The 26,921-nt window shown below is 47.9% G+C and overlaps 3 protein-coding genes and 2 long non-coding RNA genes across 6 annotated transcripts; 3 read left to right on the top strand and 2 right to left on the bottom strand.

The window, feature by feature from the left end:
- Nucleotides 1–2,142: 2,142 nt before the first annotated feature.
- LOC120690346 lies at nucleotides 2,143–2,766 on the bottom strand. Its single transcript, XR_005681716.1, has 2 exons — nucleotides 2,304–2,766; nucleotides 2,143–2,193 (listed from the first exon to the last, which is right to left on the bottom strand). It is a non-coding gene; the product is annotated as an uncharacterized LOC120690346 (long non-coding RNA).
- Nucleotides 2,767–4,571: 1,805 nt separating this feature from the next.
- Nucleotides 4,572–7,416, top strand: LOC120690345. Its single transcript, XR_005681715.1, has 4 exons — nucleotides 4,572–4,885; nucleotides 5,895–6,371; nucleotides 6,446–6,710; nucleotides 7,113–7,416. It is a non-coding gene; the product is annotated as an uncharacterized LOC120690345 (long non-coding RNA).
- Nucleotides 7,417–11,406: 3,990 nt separating this feature from the next.
- On the top strand, nucleotides 11,407–16,749 carry LOC120690343 (histone H3.v1). The gene is made up of 4 exons (XM_039972965.1): nucleotides 11,407–12,003; nucleotides 14,488–14,589; nucleotides 15,374–15,640; nucleotides 16,332–16,749. The coding sequence occupies exons 1-4, from the start codon at nucleotides 11,509–11,511 to the stop codon at nucleotides 16,530–16,532; spliced, it is 1,065 nt and encodes a 354-aa protein (XP_039828899.1). The 5' UTR covers nucleotides 11,407–11,508; the 3' UTR covers nucleotides 16,533–16,749.
- A 108-nt stretch (nucleotides 16,750–16,857) lies between these two features.
- LOC120690344 lies at nucleotides 16,858–20,066 on the bottom strand. Of its 2 annotated transcripts, XM_039972966.1 has the most exons (3): nucleotides 19,417–20,064; nucleotides 17,828–17,877; nucleotides 16,909–17,143 (listed from the first exon to the last, which is right to left on the bottom strand). In XM_039972966.1, the coding sequence occupies exons 1-2, from the start codon at nucleotides 19,960–19,962 to the stop codon at nucleotides 17,857–17,859; spliced, it is 567 nt and encodes a 188-aa protein (XP_039828900.1). In that variant the 5' UTR covers nucleotides 19,963–20,064; the 3' UTR covers nucleotides 16,909–17,143; nucleotides 17,828–17,856. The 2 variants fall into 2 exon arrangements, with proteins under 2 accessions (XP_039828901.1, XP_039828900.1); XM_039972967.1 differs by lacking the exon at nucleotides 17,828–17,877 and having other exon boundaries at nucleotides 16,858–17,143; nucleotides 19,417–20,066.
- A 3,537-nt stretch (nucleotides 20,067–23,603) lies between these two features.
- Nucleotides 23,604–25,773, top strand: LOC120693039 (indole-3-acetate beta-glucosyltransferase-like). The gene is made up of 2 exons (XM_039976441.1): nucleotides 23,604–24,276; nucleotides 24,994–25,773. Exons 1-2 carry the CDS (start codon nucleotides 23,629–23,631, stop codon nucleotides 25,771–25,773), a joined length of 1,428 nt encoding a protein of 475 aa, XP_039832375.1. The 5' UTR covers nucleotides 23,604–23,628.
- Nucleotides 25,774–26,921: the final 1,148 nt, after the last annotated feature.

Here is a 26,921-nt window from a genome sequence, read left to right as displayed (position 1 = left end):
TAAACAAATAATCAACACAGTGCTAACTAGTTAATGAGATGTTTGGAAGTCAAGAAACAAAATCACAACAAAGCGAGAAAATAGTCAGCAATAAAAGGGCCTTTTCAGTGTACCTGAAAAATAAGGAGCCTTATGCAAAGGGCCTTCACTCATCATCTTCATCATCATCTGAACCGAACATCCTTTTTCCACTCATTGGTTCGCCTTCCTCTTCATCATTAAATCCAATCAACCAATCTTTAGTACAAATTAGGGCTTCAAGAATTTCAGGGGAGAGTGAAGTCCTATCTTTACCAAGGATTCTTCCAGCAGCACTAAATGCAAACTCTGAGGACATTGTGCTCACAGGGATAGCGAGGAAATCTCTAGCCATCAAAGACAAGACTGGATATGCATCTGAATTCTTCTTCCACCATGCTAGAACATTGAAGTTCTCATCTGACCTCACAAGGATCCTTGGGTCCTCCAAATAAATATCCAATTCTGATCGTTCTGGACGAGCATCTGAATTTTGTGATGCAAATTGGGCAAATGCAAATTCCACGCGTCTTTTACCACATACCAGACCTAAGGAACTAGTATCAGACTCAACATACTCGCTCATGGCCTGCTCATCAGATACATTGACCACAGGTAAATTGTTGATCCTCACAATTTTTTCATATTATTGGTAATACTTCTTCAAGTACCGCTTTAATTCTCTCATTTTCAGATCAACATGTTCACCAATTGTGTGGAAGTAGAACTTGATGAAGTCAGTTTTCATACTAGGATCTAGCACAGCAGCTATAAGAAGAGCAATATTAGGATTTGTCCAATATTTCTGGAATTTGGTATGCATCTTGTCAGCCAATTCATTGAGGAGCTCATTAGTGTTCCATGTCTCATCAAGCAAAACATCTCGGATGGCTAGCAGCATCTTCAAGAAAAGATAGGCTGTAGGATGCCTATCCGCAGAAAATGCTTTAGTTGCCTCACTGAACTCTTGAAGAAAGCCATGAAGAGCTTCCACATTTGCCCATTCATAATCACTTGGAGCTTCATGATGTTGCTCAGTCGCATATCTGTTTAGAGCCACCTTGTACTTCAATGCTTCGTTTAGCATGTCATATGTGGAGTTCCATCGGTGTGGAACATCCAGAACCAGTCCTGACTTCACTTTGAGGCCTAATGTTTGTACAATTGTGTTGAAAGTTTGCATCTGAGATGGTGTGGATGTGACAACCTTGATGATATCCCTCATTCTAAGAACTGAATGAGGAATGACCTTTAAACCTACCTGGACCATAATATTCAGAACATGGGCAGCACATCTCACATGTAGGTGTTCACCTCTGAAGAACATCTCAGAACCTAAAGCATCACGCATGTCCTTTACTGCTCTGTTATTCACACTAGCATGATCTAATGTCAAACTAAACAGCTGGCCAACTAAGTCCCACTCTACCAAGCATGAGGTAATCCCATCATGTACCGCATATGATGTATGTGGGAAAGAAATCTACTTGAATGATATGATTTTTTTCTGCAACTCAAACTCCTCATCAACAAAGTGTGCCGTAACACCTAGGTAGCCCAAGTTCTGATTGGAGGACCATAAATCAACTGTCAAACTAACATGGGATTTCAACTTTGAGAATTGGTCACTCAACATAAGCTTCTCCTCTTCATACAACAGAAGGCAATCTGCCCGAACACTTTGCCGACCAACTACTCTGAACGATGGCTGGCAATAATTTATCATTTCTTTCCAAGTGGGATCTTCAGCTTTGCGAAACGCAATCTCTGCACTAATGAAGTACTTTGCTATTAGACCTCGGAAGACTACAGGATCGAAGATGACCTGGTCTCCATCACTAGGCTTCGACTTCAAGGTTGCTAAGAACCTATCCCTATCTTCTTGTGTAATCTGAGGGCAGTGGTATCCGATGTGCCTATTTAAGTGAGATGTCCCTTTTCCAGCGACCAAAGATAATTGAGTCCTACAATATTTGCATATTGCCTTTTCTATTCCATCTACTACTTCTGACTCAGGAAACATACCAGCGGCCGCAAGTTTCAGAACCGGGGGGGATTCTTGTTTCACGCACGAGCGGCGCTAGCGATGACCAGTAGAGCTGAGAGGGGATCGGAGTTGCTGACTAGCCAGTGAGCTCCCTCAGGTCGTCAAGCAAAACAACCGCAGCCTGCAGCCTCCAGATCCAGATCAAAAGAATTAGGGGCGGGTGAATGCGTGTGGGGATCAAGAGCAGTAGCATGAAATCAAAAGATTTAAGAGAGGATCGTCTCAGCCTTTTCCTCACCGGTCGTGGCACCCAAGAACACCAGGCGGCGAGGTCCGGAGCCGTGGAGTCCAGCGGTCCAGGAGGGAGACGCCGTGCCGGCCTGCTTGGGGACGACACCGCCGGATGTTGGATGGGGTCGACACCGCCGGTGCGCCGGATGACAGCAAGGCCGTCGACAAGGTGGAGGCGCGGAGCGTGGGCGGCGGCGGCGGCGGCGGCGGCGCCCTCGCCCTCGCCCTGTCGCCCAACCGTATCACGACGAGGAGGAGCAGCCCTTTCCTATTATCCACGGGCCAGGCCCTTAATTCCTAGCCATGGACTACCATGGCCCAAGTCCAAAATCCGGACTGTGCCGATCCTTTTGAAGCACGACTCAGTCCAATCCTACCCTTTATCTAAAAAGCCCATAAGATGTCCTAAAATCTTTGCCCATGAGTTTGGAGGCCCACGAGGCCCTCGGATTTTCACGGCCCACCGTCAGGCCTACTTGCATGGCGGATGCCCTCGTCCAACCAGAAAGAATCAAAGCAATTCAAGAATCAATATGTGGATTCCTCCTAGATGAGGTCATAAATCCAACTGAAGAATTTTATGCGAATCCTAAGATAAGTGTGGGTCGAGCGGATCCGAATAAGGACATCAGCGATGATGAGGCGCCTAAGGACCTTTAGTATCTTGTAAAAATTTGTCGGACAAAACTTATGTGCACGACGACTTGTAAATATATTATGAATCCCGAGTTTATTATTAACATATTTATATTAGAAGTACATATAATATTTCAAATTTATGTAATTATAATAAATATATTCAATTGCATGCTAGATACGAATATATACAAATACGCAGACATATAAGAATATGAATACGCAGACGTACACAAATACGAATACGCAAACGTATATGAATACAAATTAGTTGAAACCTAAAATATGAAAAAACAGAAAAGAAAAAAAAGACATTTAGTACTGGTTACTAAAGTGCTCCACCTGCGGCGCCTGCATGGCAGGCACTAAAGTGCACCTTTATTACCGGGCGGCCTGACCGGTACTAAGTGGCGGCCCACTTAGTACCGGCCAGGCAGTACCGGGCAGGCACCCGGTACAAATCGGGGTTCCCGCCCGGTACTTACTAGGGATTTTCAAGCAGTGGATGGTCTTAGCTTCACTAGGCAGTTTTTCCCCTACATAGTTGCACATCAGTGCATAATGTTTTTAGCGGGATATATGACTTAGTAGGGCTCTATTGGTCTATTGGTCGTAGTTGATTGCTGGCAAGGAATGCTATTAGGATCACCATGTTGTTGCTTGTGATATATTTTAAAAGTTAATGCCGCGGCTGGCTCTAAACCCTTCATGAGAAGGGGAAGAAGAAAAAGGAGAGGCTGGAAACGCACCACCACGCACATACACTCTTGCTTCACCCGATACGAAGGATCCGTTTGGGATTTGGGTTGGAAGGATTTTTAGTTATTCTTAGCTTCACCTGTTTAACGCAAATCGAGATACTGTACTAGGAAGCTATTTTGGAAGAAGCCCTCTCAAACAGGGTTGAAATCTTTGATCGATGTAGTGCACGGATACAGGACAGAGCGCAGCCGGGATCTCAGACTGTTCACTTTCCTGCTCTTTCTTCCGGTCGAACAAACTGATGCTCCCACTAGAATTTTCAGAGCTGGGTGGCGGTCTTGACCAATTTTGGTGATTTCCCACGCTTGAAACTAGCCAACCAAATTACTAGGCAGTAGTTTCGAAGTAGGTGGCTGATTTGGGAACGCCTCGTCAGCAAAACAAAATGAAGTTGAAACCTGAGAGCAACATGGCAACAGTGCGAAATTGACCCCATCCCGTCACACTAATCAATTGTTCGTTCCCTCAGCTTGAAGACTGTTTCCACTTTCCACATCCGGCGTTGCCCTTTCGTTGAGCGTGGACGCGGGTCTACGGGTGACGCCTACGCCGCCTGCCCCCGGTCTTCTGCTCTGCGTGTTCGTTCCACAAGAATCGCCATCCGCTCTGTCCGAAGTCTATTGGATGCTCCAAGTCCAAGGAGAGGGCGACGCTACGGAACAGACGTCAGGATGCAGGCAGGTGCGGGCCGGCCTGGTTGCCTGCAACCGCCACCATGCAAAAACACATTTCCAAACACCTGCCACAGCCCGCATTTTGCAAATGTGCCTCAAATATACAGCCCGCTAAGCCTAATGGGTTCTGCAGGCCAGCCCACCTTCCTTTTCCCTTCCCTTCTCTTCCTTTTCCCTTCCCAGTGCATCGGGGGCTCGGGGCACAGACGCATCGGCATCGCGCCTTGCGCGCCGCCGCCGCCCCCTCCCTCCTGCAGTCCGCGCCGCCTCCTCCCTCACTCCGGCGATGCAGAACTCCGCAAAATCCCCAGCGCCGCCCTCCCTCCCTCCCTCCCCAGCAGTCCGCGCGGCTACCCTTGCATCTGTGCCCGTGCCGTCCCGTGCACAGCAAGCCGAAGCACGGCCGCCTCTAATTCATGGCGCCACCATGCCCTCCGGACCCGCACAGTTCTTGTTGCGCCAGGCCACCAAATCTTCTCCTTCCCGGCCTCCCTCTACCTGCACGGTTCAAGAACAGGTAAACAATTTGTGGATGCGTGGATTTTTTTCTCTAGACGACTGAAAGCATTCAGCCTTATTCACCTGTGCTTGACTCATTAGTTGGATGCCTAGGGTTACATGCATCAGAAAAGAGGCTAGGGTAAATGTTAGATAGGAAATAGGTCGCTGTAAATCAGCAGGCAACAGATTGCTTCTTGAATAACCGATTGCAGATATCTTGATTTGAATAGGGTTACATGCATCAGATTGATTTGAATGAATACAGCAGAGAAGGAAGAGTTTCGTTCAGAGGACCTATATATCGCCTTTCAGACTTTCAGACTGCAATGCAGTCCTGCAGAGTTGCAACAATATACGACTTCTTTTCTCTTTTTTTTGGTCATGTACGACTTTGTTTGATTGTTGATGCAGCTGGTTGAAAAATAGTAGAGCAGGACTATTCCAGAGAGGACTACTGTAGAGTCCAGAGAGGAAGCTTGGCTATTCCAGCGAAAAGTAGTAGAGCAAAAGTAGTATCTTGGTTTAGTTAGGAGGCACATAGAGATGCTGTGGATCAGAGGCAAAAGTAGTAGAGCAAAATTACATTAGTATTGAAAGAGAAGACTAGAGCAAAATTACATTAGTCTAATGGAAATGGTATCTGCAGTTACTGATCGGCATCTTTCTGTTCTTGTGGCATACTATTGTCGACAACAGCTTTAGATTAGTGATTATTTATTATTCTCTGACAGCAGCTTCAGATAAAGTTCAGCATGCTAATGGAAATGGTAGCTCTATTATGTTTCCAGAGGTTTCTGGGCAATCTGTTTTTGCTTGTTTTGTTTGAGAGCATTGTTGATTTACAGAAGTGTTAGATTTTTTTAATAGAAATATAGCTTCATACTTGCTAGTACATTTAACTATTCGATTTGAGATGTAGATGCATGAAAGGGGAGTCTTTTTTGCATCATTTGCTGAAGTGGTGAATTTGGTTTTTGGTAATTGCGTCATTATCTTGAAATAACGTTGTATTTTCTTCTTTGCAGATGGAGTTGGCTTCACAATCTTACTTTTGGAGACAACGCCAGTGTTCATATTGCTAAAGTAGATAGAGATATAAGAAGTTTGTTCAATGGTTACTCATCTGAAACGGGAGTCATTGCAGTCTTCTACTCAAGTAAATGGCACTGCATCTTCACTAAAAGGTCACTGGGCTGATTGGAGTACACATGTGAGTGCTGAAAGCAATCAAGTCACCGGGGAACTCGACATATATCTTCATGATGATATATTTCTATGTGACGATGACAGCTTCGATATCTTGCACTGGTGGAAGATGCACACAACAAAGTACCCGATTGTAGCACGTATGGCCCGAGATGTATTGGCTGCTCCTGCATCAACGGTACCTTCTGAATCTGCGTTCAGTACAGGAGGCTGAATCATCTCTGACCATAGAACTAGGCTGTCAGGCAACACTGTGGAAGGTTTGATTTGCTTCCAGGATTGGCTTAGAGAATCAGGTTATAATTTACTACCTTTTTGAATTGGTTTGTTCATTTCAAATTAAAAACATACTAACTTTTAAATTTTGCAGGTTCATCTTACTTGGACATCATAAAGATTAACAGCTCCGGTAGCAGCATTGAAGATCTTGGAGTTGCATGATGACTTGAAAGACAAGGTCAGTCTCTATAGCTGCATGATTTATAGCGCATGGTTTGATATTCAATAAGCAAATTCACCTATAGCTGCTATCAAAATTCCACGTAAGGGTTCCTATTGGGAAATTCTTGTTGGAGCTTCCAGCTGGGATGCTAGATGATGAAAAAGGTGATTTTGTTGGCACCGCAGTTCGTGAGGTTAGTATCTTGGGCTCTTGGCTTCTGAATACAACATGCACTAAAATTTTAAATTTACATGTTACTACAGGGAATAAGCCACCCTTGTATTGGTCCTATTTTTGCCTGGTTTTGGTTCAGATTGAACAAACCATAATTCAACAATAGTATGCTCTTACGCTCTGCTAGTTACCAGTTTATTCTGACCCTGTTGTTCTGTTCTGTTTAACTGGTTTCAGCTCTCTCCTGGTCATATGCAACAATATTATGCATATTGCCTAGTGGTGTCTCATTGTCTTGCCTTTTGTCACTTTTTTCCAGAAATTACTTATCTTGTGCACGACTTGTGAACTTCGTTTGCTATTTTCATCTTGCCATGATTCGAGTAATCCTTGACATATTTCTTCACTTTATTTTTCCCAGCTATTGGAGACGAGCACATATCAGCTGCATCTGCTGAATATCTTTCAGTTTTGTTTGATGGAGATGGAATCATTGGTGGGATTCTTGCTGGCTTCATATCTGATCAGCTCAATGCTAGGGAAAAAATAGTGTCAAGTGATTGGGATAGCATCTGTCAAGTGACGGTCCATCCACAGTAGAATTTTGGATTCATCAAGCATTGTGATGATGAATTAAGGTTGTGTAGACGATGTCAATGATGTTTGTTTTTAGTGTAGATGGTAACTCAACATGCGTCAATCATTTTGTGGTATCCTTTTATTAAGTCTGAACTGCGATCGTCTTACAGTTTTTATATAGTGATATGTGATACGTGAGTGCACATTGGAGTATTGCATGCGGCGGCTGCGGCGGCCTGCAGGTCTGCTTGCATGCTCCGGCAGGGCCTAGCGGGTCAATGCAGGATGATTATATGTAGCGCACGGGCCCCAGCAGGATGAGAACCTGTGCATGCGGCGGTTGCGGCGGCCTGCAGGCAGTCTGCAGACCGGCCCGCTTACATCCTGAAACAGACAGAGAAAATTCAGTCGAGAGAAAATACTGTTCTATTTGGTGCTGATGGAGGAGAAATGCGACGGGAGGGGACGAAGCCATCACAGTCAGGAATACCGAGCGGAGACGAGCGAGGAAAATCCGACCAGGGCTGGGTACGTGAAGAAGCTGGACATCTCGCGACGGCGACGGACGGAGCCGGGAGAGAACGAAGGTGGCTGGCTGCTGGGTGTGTGGCTGAGATTGAGGGATGGACGGACATGTCGTTTGCCGATTTGAAGTGCTCGTGTTCCGTGTAGAAGAACGTGCTAGCCGAAGGAGAAAATAGCGCGTGGCGTGGTGGTGGTGCACCTGTACATGTTGGGTTTGCTCTGCACCAAGTCGTCCTCTGACCGTCGACTTTGTTAACTGGCGAGAGCTTACAATTACACACGATGGGATTATTGATGATTGCTCGGAATAATTTGAGCGTCCACGTGGGCTCACCGGCATCGCTCGTACTTGCTCGCTTTCTCAAACACAGCGCTCCACCCTCTAGGTCAAGTCCTCGGCACCTCTGCACGTGGCGCGCGCGCGCGAGCCACGCGATCAATAAATCGCGGCTTGAAAACTGTCGCCGCACTGGATCGGAGGAGGAGCCCCCGCAAAGCTGGAGATGGCAAGCTTGGGACGGAGCAACTGGACCCGTGGAATGCAGGCGCGATCGAATGCTACTCCGTAGCTGGCATCGACGAAAATGAGACGGGATCAGAAGAATCCTCTCCATCCCGGGCGTGCATGTTTTCCCTCGTCCCTCCACGGATCGCCCGGCGTTTGTGGCGTGCACGCCATATCTAGTTTAACTTGGCACGCGCATTGCTAATGACCATTGATCAACGTACTCGTATTTAGTGTGGTTACAAAACCAGGGGGGTGTGCTAGCGGTGGCTCCAGGGCGGCTCCAGCCCCCCTAGACCCCCACAAACAATGGAGTCTCTCCTTAAGCCTCTCCTCCATTTTTGAGGATAAAGAATGAGGAAGAAGGGGAGAAAAAAGAAAGAAAATGAGAGAAAGAAGAAACTCAGCCTCCACCCCCCATCTATTTCTGGATCCGCCACTAGAGGGGGGTGATAAAACAGTGGTTGATTACAAAGAGGCGCCGACATGAAGCGGGACCGGGCCGGGCGAGCTTGTATCTTCATTTTGTTTTGATATTTTTGCAACACGATCTGACGAAATTCATTTCTTCAATTTGATTGAACGACGATCGTATATTAGACTTTAATTCCTAATATATTTTAGAATTGATGGATGAATTACATATTTACATGATACTAATAAAATGAAAATCCAATCTAAAAAAAGAAAATGAAAATCCGGAGGCGCTACCGGCTACGAGTTGAGCGGACACACGGCAACGCTTTTTCCATGACTTGAGCAACCCAGCGTGGTGTCTCGACCGACCCTGTAGCCGTTTTCTTTCTGTTTTTTTTTTAAGGTAGCTGTGGCCGAAAAGTCGATGCGTCAATACCAGTCCAACTGTTCGTGCTCTTCCTTCCAGACAAAGCAATGGCCGCTGCTTGTCAATACCACATCTCTCGCCGGCCGGAATTTCCGTGATGTTCTTAGGCTAATTTTGGCAAGCCCTCTTCACTTGAAAAACTGAACAACGAATAGCTTTGTGGCTGCAGCAAGCTGGTGGTTTAGAAAATGGAATCTGAAAGCAACATGACAACAAATTTGTTCACATCACACCACACACACGCGCTAATTAATTTGTTCCCTCGGCTTCAAGGCTGCTTCCACATCGCTACCTTTTCGGTGTACGTGGACGCGGGTCTACGGGCTACGGCGACGCTGGCTCCCGGTCTTTGTAATTTTTTTAACTCATGCCATTGCCATCAAAATTAGTTTTATATAATCACCGAGTCATTTGGAGTTTTGGACGCACTGCAGAGAGAATTCCGAGGCCTGTCGACAGCGACAGCGCAACCGGACCCTTGATTTGTCCGTGTGGTGAGTGACTTAATCATCATTAGGACACGTCATCATTGAATAGTTACCGATTATCCAACGCCGGGCTCCACGATTGGCCCACCGGCGATGGTATACTTTTGCTACGAGTATTTACATTTCCTTTTTTTTTTCGGCGGCAGTAAAAGCAGCGGGGTGTTATTTTTGTTGTCGAGTCCCTGTCAGCAGAACCACCGGAAAGCTGCACGCGCCCGTGCGCAACAGTTCCCTTATCTTATCCCCCGGGGACCGGCCGGGAGGCGTCATCATTTTCGCTCTGGCCACTGGCCACTGTTTCGTCGTGGCGCGCGGATACCTCCGGGCGTCTGGCCACTGCCGGCCCTGCCGTGCGGCCGCGGCTGCTGCTCCGAATCCCGACGCGGCCACCGGACACGTTCGGGGGTGGGCGGTGGGCAGGTGGGGGCCGCCCAGCAGCCGCGCCGGCCATGCAGCTTCGGCACGGGGACGGCGGGCGGCTCGCCGGCGTGTGGCGCGGCATGGGCGTCCATCCATCATCTATCCGTATCCGTGCGCGCGTGGTCCGGGCCGCGCGCGCGCCAAGGGCCGGAGCTTGGAACACAGAGATGAGTAGACGACGTCGCTCTCGCAGCGTGGCCGAGTGGCCGTTCCGGCCTCCGGGTTTGGCTCGTTCCCCACCAGCCGCGACCAAAATTCCAAAGCGCTCGTTGGCCGGCGGGAGTGTCCTCCTCTGGCCCTCGAAACGGAAGGAGAGGGAGGAAGAGGACGCGGTAAGTCCGGGATAGTAATCTGACAGGGACCGATCGGAACAGCTGCCGGTGTCCTGGGTCGTAAATTTGTCTCGGATTTTTGTTGTCGTCGGGTTGCACTTGGTCGGTTGCCAGCAGCGATGGGCTCGTCGCATGTTGCTTCGTGCAGGTGCTGGTTCACAGCTAATCAGCTACTGTTTGCGTGATAAAGTGAGATCCAAAAGTTATCAAATGTTCCTTCTTATTGCAACAAAAGAGAAGCAATTTTTGTTAAGGTAGTATGTTTACACTGGATTCGAGTTCTGGCTGCCGCGTACTAACTCAAGATAGAAGCTCCTGTGACTTTGTGAGTTGCATGGTGTGGCAAAATTAAGCAATTCATTTCTAAAAAAAAGCTAAGCAATTCATTTAAAACCGAAAAAATAAAGAGACTTTTTAGATGAAAGCAATTGGAGTGGAACAAAGAACGTCATTAAAGCAGAAACATTTTGTGCTTTTGAACTCCAGTAAAGGTTGTGATTAAAGCAATTGTGAATGTGATTAAAGTTTTGGGTTATTCGTTGTCATTTTTAAAATAAAGATTGTATACGTCGAGGGTGCAGTTTCAACTCCTACTGTGACAGTCTGCTAGAAAGGCCATCTGCATGTAAAACGGCAGAATTTACATTCAGAGCTTCAGACTCACTCTGAATCTTGGTAGACGCAAACATTCGGCTGAGCGGCGCCTTCAAACCCTCGCATCAGCCTGTCGATTCCGGCGTCAGACACCTTCGCGATGAAGTTCTCGTCGACGAGGACGCTGCTTCTCTTGAAATCCCTGTCGATCAACGAAGGCGCCAGGGTGTGCAGGTGGTTCAGACGTGCAATTCAGAATTCAGACTTCAGGAACTCTGTTTGAGCGGGGAAAATTAAGCAATGGAGTGGAACGTGAGACGTCTTCTGGTTTAAGCCCATAGGCACTTGAGGCCCGTGGGCTCGAAACGCCAGCACGAACGACAAGCCTCCGCGTAAAGCTCCACCCAACGGCCCAGTGCCAGTGGTGAACGCAACCCACCTGTGTGCGTCCTGAACCCGAGAACCCGCGGCCGCCGCACCGGAGCAGACCCCACCAAACCCTACTCGCCGCGGCGGCGGCCGGCGTGGGGATGGTGGCCTTCTCGATGTACCGCGGCAACCTCCACATCGGCGGGCGCGACAGCGGCGCCGCCGCCGAGCGCCGGTGGGAGCGGCCCCGCCCGACCCTCTCCACGAAGCGGTTCCGCCGCCTCCTGCGCAACCGCTCCCTCGCCATCGCACGCCTCGCCGGGGCGCCGCCGCGTCCCGGCTCCCCGTCCTCCGCGGACGTGGATGGCGGTCGTGGCGCCGCGGAGAACGACCGGCAGGCACGGGATGACGAGGAAGCGGACAGGGTGGACGAACAAGGAGGGGGTCAGGAACAGCAGCAGCAACAGCAGCAGGGAGGAGATGAGCTTGTGGAGGAAGAGCAGCAGCATCAGGCGGAAGAGGAGGAGCAGGAGGAGGGGGCTGTGGAGGATGCTGACATGGACGATGCGGGGGAGGTAGTCGTTGAAGGTGATGGCAATGGCGATGCGGAAGAAGGGCAAGGTGAAAGTGAGGGCGTTGACCCTAGCCAGGAGGAGGTGAGGGTTGTCCGAATTCTCGGTTCCCGCTTTCCCAACAGCTCGACGTTTCATGATTCCTGTGCTTCAATCGTTATTGTGCTAACTGCTAGCGGCAGTCGTAATTTAGGCAACCCTTTCATTCGAGATTGCAGAATATCTTGCTGGGGAAATTAAGAATGTGTTGGCCGCATTATTCCTGAGATGTCCCGGAGGAAGCAATTTGGGGAGATGTGTTCTTAGCATAGATTCTTAAAAATCTCCAGTCTGATCAACACTGAACAGCTAGCTTCCATCTTGCATTGAAGACAAAGCTTCTGAGATTACTCAACATTAAGCCTCATACTGAGAACAAAAGTTAGAAACTTAGAATTCATGGAGTTCTTGATTGCCACTTAAACACTCCTGTAGAAGAATGTGTTGTTTTGCTTGGTTATTAATTTTCTCTGGTGCTTTGTAAAGGCCTATGTAGCATGTGTTGGGATACATGTATAGGACAGGTGCGACATTTTCTCAAAAAAAAAAAAGACGTGTGGGCACGTTTTAGTTTTTTTAAAGAATGATAAGGCATATAAAATTTCTAGAGCTGTAGCAGCCTAGCAGAAAATTTCCTTGCATTCTTGCAATTGTGTTCTTCGCATACAGTCTTGGCCAGGAAAGAATCAAGCAAGGATTAATTTGACTACTGGACATGGGAGAAGGGACAATGGGAGGGGAGAGGAATCAGGGAAGAACTTATCGCCTCAGAAACACAGATACGTGGGGGTGCCACCGTATCCGATACGTATCGGATACGGATACGCTGGGGATACGTATCCAAGCCGTATCGGCGTATTGGGCTGTATTGGGCCTGGAAACTTAAGATTGGATACGTATCGGGGTGTGATACGGCCCAGTAGCCCAACTCCATGGAGGGGCTGGGAGATGGCGCGCGGAGGCTAGGAGGCTGCCGGAGGGGGGGCGACGATGTCGCGGCGCCCTCTGCGCGAGCCCGAGGGGAGGATGGGGGCGGGGCGGCGCGGCACGGCGAGCCGGCGGGTCCCCGGCGAGCTCCTCCCGGCCCGCGCTCGATCCGCCGCCGCCCGCACTCGATCCGCCGCCGGGAGAGATGGCGTGGCGCGGCGAGCTCCTCCTGGCCCGCGCTCGATCCGCTGCCTCCCGCACTCGATCTGCCGCCGGGAGAGAGAGAGAGAGATGGCGTGGCGCGGCGAGCTCCTCCCGGCCCGCGCTCGATCCGCTGCCAGGGGGGTGGGGTGGTGGGGGGGCGAGAGCGAGAGAGAGAGAGAGAGAGAGAGAGAGAGAGAGAGAGAGAGAGAGAGAGAGAGAGAGAGAGAGACGGCGCGGCGCAGGTAGGAGCAGCGGAGAGGGAGGGGCCGGCCGGAGAGGGGCTCCTCTCGTCGTCGCCCCGTCGCCGTCGGGGAGGGAGGGAGAGAAGACCGAGAGATAAATGGTGAGGAGAGAGCTGGAGAGAGAGATGGGGAGAGAGCGGCCGGACACCAGATATTAGATAAGGTTTGGGGTTTTTCTGTTTTGCCCCTTTTCTTTTTTGATAATAATATTTTAGTCCCTAGAGCTTCTATTTCCCTACAATTTAATCCCTAAAGCCCTTTTATCTGCTTGTGTGGTTATTTACTTCACATTAAAGTAAAATGCCCACTCTGTTTTATGTGTTTTAACTGTTGTTCCTTGTATCTGAGTGTGGCTATTTAATATGCATTATTATCTATTTATTTAAAAATTTTTAGGTGAAACGTATCCGCGTATCGGGTTTTTTTTGAAAAATGACGTATCCGCGTATCCGTATCCTTCCGATACCGATACACGTATCCGTATCCGTGCTGCATAGCTTATCGCCTGCTGGAAGCCAATTTACTGCTGCCAGGTCATGGACATCGTTGTATGCATGCTGGCGTCGATAGACGGGCACCATGGGCTTGCAACACCAGCAGCTGCTGCCTGCTTGAGCTCGTTACCAGCAGTTGCTTGAGCTTGCTGTCGGGATTGGAAAGAAATCAAGCAATTCTGGGACAGAGTATAGGATGGAAAACAGGAAAATGGACTAAGTGATCGCTGCTGGCTCACCCGCCGACTTGCTGCAGCCAGTGGCATACGTCGTGGCTGGTGGCATGCGCGCGGGTTAGGTCACAGGGATAGGGGGCCGGGTGCTCATAAGGGGGTTGTCATGGACTGGGCTGCTTCCAGATGAAGTATCCGACAAGCCTAGATCCATGTATCTGTTTTTTTTCCATTTATTTTCAATTGGATACTCCTCCGATATGTATCTCTGGTGTTTCCGTATCAGGTACATATCTGATACGGGATACGACTCTCCCTGGCGTATTGGGGGAACATAGGTAAAGGCATGAGTTGAACTGAGTAACCTTACACATTGCTTGCATATGAATGGATGCCTAAACACGTGACCTCTGTTGCTTTGTGTTTGTTATGTTGCGACCACCGTGGCATACTCTGTTACTAAGACCAGCATCATTTTATCTATTCCAGGTTAGTTATCCTGATCAAATTGATGAAAAGAAGAGAAAGTTGAATGAAAAGCTGGACGTCCTAAACAAGAAAAAGCATGATCTTGTGCAGATGCTGAAGCAGGTATTATTTGTGCATCCTTGTTTTTCTGGTTAATGTCTGTGGTTATAATATTTGCATATTCATCTGTTGAGTATGTACCAACAGAACTCACATGGTACACATGTTCATGATTTATCTGCTAACCAGTTTCGTAAGATATGGATCTGGATTATATTTTCCCCATTGAACAATTTGTGAATCCATGAAACAGTCAAGTTGATACGCCCATCTGAATATGGTGTTGATGAATTAATAACAATCCAAGCTCATATGTCAGTTGACACCAATCGAAGTATTTAGCTCAGCTTCTGTTGCCCTGAAACTTATTGTTTTTGTGTTGTTCTGAAGCTTTACTTTTAATGATGGGAGAACTTTTGGAAACTAATGGGAGTTGCACGTCCAGTCCTCATATGAGCAAGTTAAAATGGTTTCACTCATCATTCTTTATTGAATATGTTATGATAGTATAACACTTTTGTCAATTCCTAGTCATTATGTTGCAAATACCATATTGCCATTGCATCCAGATGCTTCACGGCAGGGTTGGACTGTTGCACTTTGACTTCACTAAGTGCATCGAATTGGATTTATCAGTGGATAAGAAGGTTCTCATGATCTTTATATGTTATCAGCTATAATTTTGATATCATCTCCTATCTCTAAATAAATGCTATACTTGTCGCTTAGTCTATTATTTTGGAAATTAAATTACAATATTACAGAATCATGTTGTTGGTTGGCTGCTCTTTCTTGACGGAACTTGGTGGTCAGTATGGAATGATATTGTTTTTATCTGTTTGAACAGGTTTTAAATGCTGAAGAGGAAATCCGAAGGCGGAGCATACTAGCTTCATTGCGTGCTGCCATGCCTCAGCCATCAGAAAATGTAACAGATGGAAGTTCTGTTTCCAGGCTGGGCCCCAGAATGACCGTTGACGTCAATTTTGGTGATGTTGCTGGCGATTCAGATGCTGGTTCCAACCAGGGCACTCCTGGAAGACCCTTGCATCACTTCCACAGCATATCTCCTTCGACAGCCTCTTTTGTTAGGTCACCTTTTGGTTCTCTACAGGTAAGCTGTTCGAATGGTTATTGAATAGTCTTGAAGTCCATATCTACTTTTGGCCAGTGTCACATGCTTTTGCCACTAAGTGTGTAGATGGTAACAAACTGCAAGAGTGAGAGTTCCAAACCGGCAGATACCTTAAGCAGTTAATAATGATCATTCTCTAAATGCCGCCCATGTGCCCATTTACCATTTTTTACTTTTAAGTTTAGAATTAATGAAAACTTTGATGCCACCCAGTATTACTGTTTCTGTTTGGAATAAGCCCATTTTTGGAACCTTAACTCTTCTATTTGCCTAATTTTAGCCCTCGGCTCCAACATCTAAAACACTAAATCTAGCACTCAACTGTTAATAACGTTTGATTTTGACCCCTGAAGTCATTGTTTTCAGGTGACATGGCAACAGGTTTTTTTCCTCCAAGTTTTTTTTTTGCCATCTAGGCCGTTAGGAGAGAGAGAATGATTGTTTGGTGCAGGCCAAGTCATAGCATAGGTGGCAAAAAAAACGTGCCAATTTGGAGGAAAAACCACTGCCACTTCACTTTAAAACCACAAAAAATGGGTTTGGGGATCAAATTGAATGGAATTTGGTAGTTGATTGTATTGGAGTTCAGTGTCAAAATTAGACAAACGAAGTTCTCTTCGGCTAAAGAGCTATTTTCTCTTAAGCTAAAGAACCACATCTGATGTTACAGGGCCACACTCCAAGGAGTCCAGCAACATTCTCTATGGCAAGTCCATCACGCTTTGCAGCAAGCGGGCACCAAGGACAACCTCCTGGCCTGCATTCAGCATCTTTGCCAGGAGGTAACTATGTAGCCTCATCGCCTTCCCCAGCAGCATCTGGTGGTTCTTCATCAGTGTTTAGGGACCCTCGTCCCCCCAACTCTACCTAGTCTCCATGCTTTGTGTATAGTTGTAGTACCCTTATATGGGTCGTTTATTGACAATGTTGCACTGTGGACTGCTATTAACATGTAACATGTAAAAATTAGGATATCCATCGTGCCCGGTGGCCAGATCTTCCGCACAATTTGCTAGGTAAATGTAATATACCTACAATATTGAAGTGTTAGTACCATTCCTCTTAAGTATTACTTGGTGTATCATGAACTACTGATTGTCTGAGTTGCGTTGCTTATAAACAAGACTTATGCTGAAATTCCAAACTTGTATTTTTTTTTGCGACCTAAATTTAACTGCTGAAACTCGATGGCCAAATGACGGTAACCTAAGATTGTTTGCGCGGTACTGCCTAAAGATTTGTACAAATGACGAAACAGGCAACTTCATATCTGCCACCTGTTCTCAAATTTCAAGTGTGGAACACTAGAAAGTTGATGAAAGTGTCGAGTACAAATCCACAAAGATAACGTGGCAATCAAATGCCCACAAATTTACAAATGCGACAGCATCTTGATTAGTTGCTTGTAAAGATCGTAACGAACGCCAGTGTACCAGCTTGTTCACGGCTCGAATGATCCTCTCAGGGTGTCGAAGACAGAAACTACAGGAAGTTGTAAGAAAAAAGGTTAGTGGAATCTTACTGATAAGATAACAAATATCATAAGATAACAAATATCATAAGATAACAAATATCAGATGCTTTAGACAAGACAGTTGCTGATCCATTTATGCGTCAAGAAGTGGGCAGGACGGAACAACCATCGCTCATCTGACCACAACTCATTTTTTGAAGGCTTCAATATTGTTTGGAGGGCCACATGCCACATCCATCTCACTACTATATGCATTAGCTGTTCTTGACACTGGCATTTAAGTGTCTGACAGAAACTGGGCGCCAGCAATAAGGCAAGCTCGAGCAGTGAGCCACTAGTGATCAATACATAGGATGATAGGAATTGTTGGGAAACCCAGAAAATGAATCAAGTTTATAGGGGAATCAACCAATAAATGCATACTGCTGGGACGGTGCATAATAGGATGGGAACCCATACACACAAAAAAGAGGAAATGGGTGAAACAAACTCTAGAAAAGTGGTTTGCTGCGATCGGAAATAAGGAAACAGAAATATACCCCAATAACAAGTTTCCATCCAAACTGTTTTCTATGCAAAAATATCCCTTCCCAAGTAGATTGCCATATTTAATTAGATAGGTGATGATTTAGCAGTATGAAAATGAAAGATCAAGGGTTATGCAAATCTTTATAATCAAAATGCTATATTACCTCATACGATACTGGACTTTCCCCACCCCCTAAAATTGGGCAAAGAAGTCCTGCAAGGACCAAAACAGCATTTAGATCAACCAAACTCACAGTGACCAAATACCATATAGAAAAGGTCATCAACTGCACGGTAACAGTCAACCAAGCACATCAAGTGCCTATATACTGAAATAATCATATCATAATATTCTGTTTACAGGTCATACGCATCATTCCGAAAGGAAATTAAATGCCAATGTTGACAAGTCAGATCCCAAACCATTATGTTTTTATGTAGCAATTTGCCCATAAGTTAAATCATTTATCCCAATCACAAATGGGATTTTTTTCCCTCCATTTCTTCAATTTCATATTGATCACTCTAAACAATAACTCTTGCTTTGGCTGAGAATACGGTGTTACAGAATACCTGAATCAATAAATCAATTTCAATTTCATTTCCATTCACCTTTTACTGTGCCATTTTCATGTCCAATTCATGATTTTTGTATATGTAATATACCACTTGAGAGACCTAAAAATCAAATTAACTTCCTCTGACACAATTCACAACTGTATTGTGCAAACAAAGCACACACATGAACTATCAGTAAACTAAACAGTACAGCAATACACTTGGACAATTATTCATAAACATAACTCATTCAAAAGAAAACTTCAGCAACCACATGGCTAATAATTCATGAGCTTAGAAATCTGTAAATGGTACCAACCAGGCAATAATACAAAATAAGAAAATCACATAGGTAGAGTATCTCCTTTGAGCAATGCTGTGATACTACTTGAATCTCACAAACTCAGTCCTAAATCTTCAGCGCATAAAAATGTTTCTGGACTATACCGGCCCTTTGGTAGCAAATCATGATCTCAATACTAAGTTGTGCATTGTGCGACCCTTTAAGACCGAATTTTCTCCCTCTCCCTTACAAGAAAGCATAAGTAAGGATTCGAGGAGTTCATCCCCTCCGCTACCACCAATATTGGTCTTTCATTTACAGTGTAAACAGTAACTAATTGCTCTTTCATAGAGAAGCTTACTAAATGAATGGTTTATGGTCAACTCACTTTGTGAGATCTTAATGTAGTACCTTCCCACAACACATGGCATATTATTATTGAACAAAAAAAAAGTTCAGGACCACTCTAAAGAACTTCCACGTGACACAGTTATGCATATTATTTTTTATATTTTACGATCATGTGCCGTTCCTTTAATACCCATGTCAGCTTATCTGCAATAAGAAATTCTCAGTTATTTTCCCTCACAACCACGCTACCTCCTTAGCCTATAGAAAGTCAAAACCAGCCACCATAGACATCAAGCAAACCTCTAGAAAGACAAAAAAATGGCGTACGGAACTAACACATGGGACAGCATATTCTTGGCAGCATTCTGCTCGACTTCACGAGCCAACAAGAAAACACACCCAATAAATTGAAGTGGCTAAGTGGTGTCATGGACTCAGTTTGTACTCAGGGAGCAAAATCATCGCCATAGAAATTCCAGTAAGCTCGAACAAGGAACTGATTGAACGGAAATGGCTGCTCAAGTCACAAAAGCAACCGGGAAGGAGGGAAAGTGTTCCTACCTGGAGCCATTTGGCGGCGACTGCGAGGGCGGAGGAGAGGCGGCACCGGCTGGATTCCTCGCAGGAGTGGACGGACTGGAAGTCGGAGGCGGGTAGCCTGCGCGTGATCCACCCGATGTCGAGGTAGACGTAGCGCGGCGGCGGGGGCAGGTCAACCTTGATGCGGATGACGTTGAGCCAGATGAGGAAGCGGCGGACCTGGACGCCGTGGAGGTCGGAGAGGGAGCCGTAGCGGAGCACCCCCGTGACGCGGGGCGCGAAGTAGGTGAGGTACTCGAAGTGGACGTAGCAGGGCCCCGCGAGGTCGACGGAGATGCTGCCGTTGTTGGCGAGCGAGAAGGCGGTGACGGTCGAGGGGAAGACGCCCGGGGGCAGGCCGTAGAGCGGGAGGAGCTCGGCGAGAGTCGCGTTCTTGTGCGATGGAGGCGGCGGCGGCGGAGTCGGAGGAAGAGGAGGGGGAGGGGAGGTCGCGGGCCCCTCCACCGCCGCCGCCGCCGCGCCGGCGGCAAGGAGCAGCGGCAGCAGGAGGACAGCGAGACGCCGCATTGGGAGGAGACGGAGAGCGAGCACGTTTTTCCCCACTCTTCGTGTGTGTCTTGGTGGGGCCCACGTGACGGGGTAGGTGCCGGCTGGCTGCCTGTGGGGTTTTGGGCTCGATGCGATCTAGTATATATGGTTTGGGTTCAGGTCTTCAGGGCTTCACCAATTCCTTTTTTTTGTTTTGATCTAATAAAATATTTTGCTCTCTTTATTTTATAAGATTCTTTTTTTGGTTTTAAGTTGTGTGGTCAAACACTCAAGGGTGACAGCAGAGTTGAGAAAGTGCTTTAAGTAACAAGAGATCAGATCTGACGGAACGGAATCCGAGTGATGGATATGCCACGGCGCTGTCTAATTATACGTGGCACGCAGTTCAGGAACTAGAGATTTGGAAATTACAACACTCTGAGCTGTTTGGCAGTGCAAAACCAGCACACACTTCCGGCCGGCCAGTTTCTTTCTTGCTTGCTTCAATAGTGCAGATTAGAACTTTCCAAGTTTGCTACTGCTGTTTCTTTCGTGAGGTTTGGAATGGTATAGCATGACGTCCCATAAGCAATGCATTAGACTGGCGTCAAAAAAAAAAGCAATGCATTAGACTTTATTTTTTGTGAGAAACAGCAGTGCCTTAGACGAGTTTTTTTTTCTTGAGGTTTGCATTAGACGAGTTGGGGTGTTCTATGCTGGATAGCTTCTTGAGAAGTTTTTTGTTTTTGTTTTTTTGGAGAGTAAGCTTCTTGAGAAGTTGAGAGGAAGAAGGATGATGAAAGGCCTGATTTCTTATGGGCCTCTATGAGATGCAGGAAGAAGGCCTGATCGGATCCGAGCGGGCCGAAAAACACATCCAAAGCCTACCAGGAAGCCCAAAAAGAGTGCAAAAACAGAAGGCGGTTTTTTTATTTTTTTATTTTTTATTTTCGTTTTTTATAAAAATATATTTTTATTTTTAAAATTTATAAAAATATACCCGGCTGCCCTGCTGTCGGGCGGTCGGGACCTAGTCGCCCGTTGCGGGGCGGCAGGGGCTTTTCTGCAAAAATTTTCAGAGGGACAGCCGGCCCCAGGCCGCAGGCTGTGCGGCGGCGGGGCGGCAGGCCCCTCGAGGCGAGCCGCGTGGCGCCACGGACACGTCCCTCTCCCCCGGGCCGCGCGCACCATCGCCCCACCTCGCACCGGCGCACCCCACGCCACCATACCCGTGCCTGGCGCTGCTCCCCCCGCGCGCACGGGCACGAGAGTCTGACCGTTCACCATTTTATTCCCGTCGCGACGCGAGCTGAACCGAGACTGACCGGTGGGCGCCGAGGACACTGGACAGCTGATCCGATTCGGCTCCACACGGCCCGTGGCTTGCGGCAGCCGGCCCCCGCCTGCCCAAGCGCATGGGATTTCCGTGCGCCGAGCAACCAGCCAACCAGGCGTCCAAATACACGTACGTGTCGAGGCCCTGCAGGGTACTGGGTACGTGGCGAGCAAACCCTTTCCATCTCACTGCGTTGGATAATACATACTCATGCAGGACGTTTTAGTTCGAAATGTACGGACGGTCTTCATGCTTGCCGCCAAGTGTCGTCTAGCACGTCACGTTGATAACTGGAGGGTATTTTGAGAAATTTGAAATTAGAGGACACATTTTGACTAGGCCCTTGTTTAGATGCGTAAAAGGAAAGTTGCAAAGTACTGTAGCACTTTCGTTTGTATTTGGTAATTATTATCCGATCATAAGTTAACTAGGCTTAAAAAATTCGTCTCGCAAATTATAGACAAACTGTATAATTAGTTATTTTGTTTAGCTACATTTAATACTTCATACATGCGTTCAAAAATTCGATGTGATGTGAAATCTTGTAAAATTTTGAAATTTTGAAGGGAACTAAACAAGGCGTAGTTTTTAAGGGCACGTTTGATGTTCTCTCGGTGCCAACTTTGCCCGCTTCGGCAAGCTAGTCTAGAAGTCCACAGCCTCACGCATGCACTCCAGTTTCGCCGATGGCAAGAAGTGTGCCCACTTCGGCAGCGAGTCTAACAGGTAGACGGCGGCTGGTGCTAAAAAGATTGCGTCATGGTTTGTACTGGTCCATGTTTTTTTTTGTTATGCTACTGAGCTAAGCACTCTGTGCAGTAGTGTACTCCGCAGTGTAGTAGGAAGCGAAAGTCAAATGCAGCACTGCACGTTGGTGTGGGTCGCAGCAGTAGATGAGATGATTTCCTCTGTTGCTGCCCCTTGGATGCTCTCGAGTCCAGGCTACTGTGCACCTGCACCGCTGCACGTCGTCCCCTGCCGCGCGGCTAGCTCCCGCTCCTCCCACGTCAATGCCAGTGCGCCGCGCGAGCTCCCGCTCCTCCCACGGCAATGCCAGTGCGCCGCGCGCGCGGGCAGAGCCCCCGGCCGGCCACATGCGCGGGGGCGGCAGCCGGCAGGCAGCGCAGGCAGGAGAAGGTGGCTGCCGCTGCGGCGCTGCTGATCCGTGCCCGTGCTGCGCGCCCTCCTCCTTGATGAGGCTGGCTAGCTACCGGTAGCCCTGCTGCCCGCGTAGTAGTCGCTTGTCCCCCCCCGCCCCCGGGCCAAGCGCGCGTGCATCATCGCCGAGTCGCCGGCCAGGCCATCATGCCCACTCCGCTAGTCGCTCCCGTCCCGGGGGTGCTCGAGAGCGCGGCGGGCTCTCGGAGGCGGCCGCCCCGCTGCCGGGCGGCCTGGCCCTCAGCATAAATTTTCCGCGAAAATTTTTGCAGAAAACCCCTGCCGCCCAGCAGCGGGGCGGCCGGGGTATATTTTTGTAAATTTCGAAAATGAAAATATATTTTTATAAAAAATGAAAATAAAAAAATAAAAAAAATAAAAAACCGCAAAACAGAAGAAACGGAGGATTCGCCAAATGCTTTTGTTCGTTTCTTAGGAGAGGTTGATGGCAGAATGTCAAAGAAAAGAGGCAAAAGCTCATAGAATAGAGTACACTTTATCATTTTTAGTAATTTGCTTCGTGTATATGCATGCTTCTCACTTCTCAGAGAACAGATTTCCTATTACTGTGTCGCTGATGCGTGAGTTCAGATTGTGCTTGGCATGTTTGCCAGCGAGAGATGCATAGCAGCAGTGGAGTGCATGCGGTGCTTACCTTTTTACTGAACTGGTCGGTAAAACGCTCAACCTTGTTCTATTGCAATGTTTTACTGAATCTAGGCATGGTTCCCTAGAATTATAAAAAGAAAATATTTTAGATTACTTTTTCGAAGTAACCGGCAAATGTTTTACTGCATCCAACTGTACATCACTGAGCTCATGAATCCTTCCTTCCAGGCCAAGCATAGCCAAATCTCGAATCAGCAGGAGTGACCTTTGGATGCAGGCCAGTTTGAAATGGGGCCCAGCTCATGCATTCCTCGTAGCCGTAGGGCGAGAGCTTTGCTTGTACCTCATACACGTAGCCTGATGGGACAGCAGTTACTATCCTCAATTGTGTATTCCAGCCTTGTCCTCGCAAAAAAAAAAAGTGTATTCCAGCCTTGAGAAAAGTGTCGTCGCTCGCTTGTACAACTGGGAAGTGGGAACACGCATCCGGCAAGTTTGCCCGGCCCGTCACATGTTATTTGAGGTGATCGTCGTCGGAATCCCCATCCCCATATCTCCATTGTTGCGAGAGAGAAGAAGAAGAAGCCAGCACAGCAGCAGCCATGGCGCACGTCCTCGTGGTGCCGCTCCCGGCCCAGGGCCACATGAACCCCATGGTGCAGTTCGCCAGGCGGCTGGCGTCCAAGGGCGTGGCCACCACGCTCGTCACCACCCGCTTCGTCGCGCGGACGGCCGGCGGCGTGGACGCGCGCCCGGCGGCGGTTGAGGCCATCTCCGACGGGCACGACGAGGGCGGGCTCGCCTCGGCCGCGAGCGTCGCCGAGTACCTGGAGAAGCAGGCGGCCGCCATGTCCGGGTCGCTGGCGGCGCTCATCGAGGCGCGCGCGCCGGGGCAGGGGCGCTTCACGTGCGTCGTGTACGACTCGTACGAGCACTGGGTGCCGCCCGTGGCGCGGCGGGCGGGCCTGCCCGCCGTCCCCTTCTCCACGCAGTCGTGCGCTGTCAGCGCCGTGTACTACCACTTCAGCCAGGGGAGGCTCGCCGTGCCGCCGCCGGCCGATGAGGACGGCGCCGCCGCACGGAGCAAGGCGCTCGAGGGGCTGCCGGAGATGGAGAGGTCGGAGTTCCCGTCGTCCGTGTTCGACGGTGGGCCGTACCCGATGATCGCCGAGAGCGCGCTGAAACAGTTCGCCCATGAGGGGAAAGATGACTGGGTGCTCTTCAACTCGTTTGAAGAACTTGAGAGCGAGGTGTGTGAACAAAAAATTTGAAGCTTCCATTTATTTTACTCACCCTTGAATTCAGTCATATAGTTCATACGTTGCTCAGTGGTTTAGTATGTTTGTTTCGCGGGAATTTCAAATGCATTTTTCACGAACTATATATTTGAATTGATTTTTTTAACGGGAACTACGGCGAACCATTGGCCAGCTTGAACATAAGAGCGGTAATGCTAGAATTAGAACGTCTAACACGCAGGAAAAATCGAACGCTCCGATCCATATAGACCAGATTGCAAGAGTCAAGGACTCATGTTGCAATTATTATTTATTTATATTACGCAATGGATGTTGCATGAAACATAATAATGTTAATATTGTAGTGGGAATTTTTAATCATCAAATCGAATATCAGAGTCATTTGTATACATATTTGTTTAATGTTGCAAGAGCTAATTTCTTATGTTGCAATTGCTATTAATCAATGTTACTATAGACAGTTTGATGAAAAAAAAATTCTAATCGAACGTCCAGACGCTAGCAGTGCCGTATTAAGAAAGATCTGAATAGATCAAAAATGCTTTTACATGAAAAAAACTAGCATAAAAGAACTAAAAATAGAGTTGTCTAAAGTTCACATAGTCAGCTTTACTTTACAACACCTCAAAGCATATATGTGCATTATGGTGACATATTCAGAATCGTTTACCTCTATTGAAATGGACTAATCATGTACGTTCCAACTAGGTCTTGGCCGGACTGACAAACTACATGAAGGCCCGAGCCATCGGCCCGTGCGTGCCGCTGCCGGCCGCTGGCACCGGCGCCACCGCCCGGATCACCTACGGCGCCAACATGCTGAACCCGGAGGACGCCTGCATCAAGTGGCTGGACACCAAGCTCCCTGGCTCCGTGGCCTACGTCTCCTTCGGCAGCTTCGCGTCCCTCGGCGCCGCCCAGACGGAGGAGCTCGCCCGCGGGCTCCTCGCCGCCGGCAGGCCGTTCCTCTGGGTGGTGAGGGCCACCGAGGAGCACGAGCTCCCGCACCACCTCCTGGACGAGCCCACGGCGTCGGGCGCCGCGATGATCGTGCGCTGGTGCCCGCAGCTGGACGTGCTGGCGCACCCGGCCGTGGGCTGCTTCGTCACCCACTGCGGCTGGAACTCGACGCTGGAGGCGCTCAGCTTCGGCGTGCCGATGGTGGCGCTGGGGCTGTGGTCCGACCAGCCGACCAACGCGCGGTGCGTCGAGGTCGCCTGGGGCGCCGGCGCCCGCGCGCGCCGCGACGCGGGGACGGCGGTGTTCCCGCGCGGGGAGGTGGAGCGGTGCGTGCGCGCCGTCATGGGCGGGGCCGCCGCTCGCGCGGCGGCGGGGAAGTGGAGGGACAGGGCGCGCGCGGCGGTGGCGCCCGGCGGCAGCTCCGACCGGAGCCTGGACGAGTTCGTGGAGTTCGTGCGCGCCGGCGCCGCGGAGAAGTGGAAGGCGCTGGTTCTCGAGGGAAGCGGGGGTGCAGGGTCGGAGATGTGATGGCGCGATGCGATCGATGCGTGTCCAACTGATTGGTGCTTTGCCTGCTTTTGGTTTATGACTAGCCGGTCGGAGGCCATAATAAATGATTTTGCTTGAGACTTGTTTATGGTTTGTTTATCTAGCCGATTTTATTTCCAACTACTGTCCTGGATTACTACTATTCTGCAATCTTTTGTTTATCAAGTACTACTATCAATGAATGACAGAGCTCCTAAATTTTGTTTTTTAAAAGAAAAGAATCGATTCCGTCGCATTGTTTGGTTTCTTAGACATAATCAAACATTAAAAATCACACATAAATGTAGTTTCATTTGTTACATTACACATGAAAAATTAGCAAATACATTTTAATCAGTGAACTGTGAACCTCGATGCTATCTAACTTTCTTTTAGAGGAACAGGCAACACGCCCTGCCGCATCTTTGAATAAGACTAGGTCTGCAAATGAGTCGGGTTGAAATGAGTTTAATAGTTTGGGTTTTGATATGGAGTATGTTTGGGTGGATTAGAATGGATTGAATTAGATAATGGGATGGGACGGAGCGGGTTCTATATTAGGGTTCTATATTAATGTGAGTTGGAGTGGCTTAAAATGGATACTCCCTCCGTTCCAAATTATAGTTCGTTTGACTTTTTCGACTCTAAGTTTGACCACTCGTTTTATTCAAAAATTTATGCAAAATGTCACTTCTTTTGTTGTGGCATGTTTTATTAACAAAAGGTCCTTCAGAATGACTTAAATTTGATTATATTTGCACAAATTTTTTGAATAAGACGAGTGGTCAAACTTGGAGTTAAAAAAGTCAAATGAACTACAATTTGGAATGGAGGGAGTACTGTATATAAATATCAGTCTCGTATTAAGAATCGAACCCTGAAAATAAAATCTCGCTTTCACACATTCTATGTTATTGGATTATATAATATTAGTCTATAGATGAATTTGATAAAAAAAATGAAAGTTTAAGGATATATTGACTAATCTGAAAGTTGAGAATCAAAGTTAAAGAATAAAAACGTCTACTTTGCTTCTTCTTTTCTTTTCTTGTCCAGACGCAAAGATCTCTGTGCAGGCCTGCAGGGCATCTGCTCGGGTCCTCCTAATCCCCGCGCGCGCCAGCAGCGCTGCTAGCGCGAGATCCCGA

The sequence above is a fragment of the Panicum virgatum genome, chromosome 9N, assembly GCF_016808335.1.
Source record: "Panicum virgatum strain AP13 chromosome 9N, P.virgatum_v5, whole genome shotgun sequence".
NCBI lineage: Eukaryota > Viridiplantae > Streptophyta > Magnoliopsida > Poales > Poaceae > Panicum > Panicum virgatum.
The sequence above is the reverse complement of the archived record's forward strand: the minus strand, read 5'-3'. Positions and strand labels throughout refer to the sequence as shown.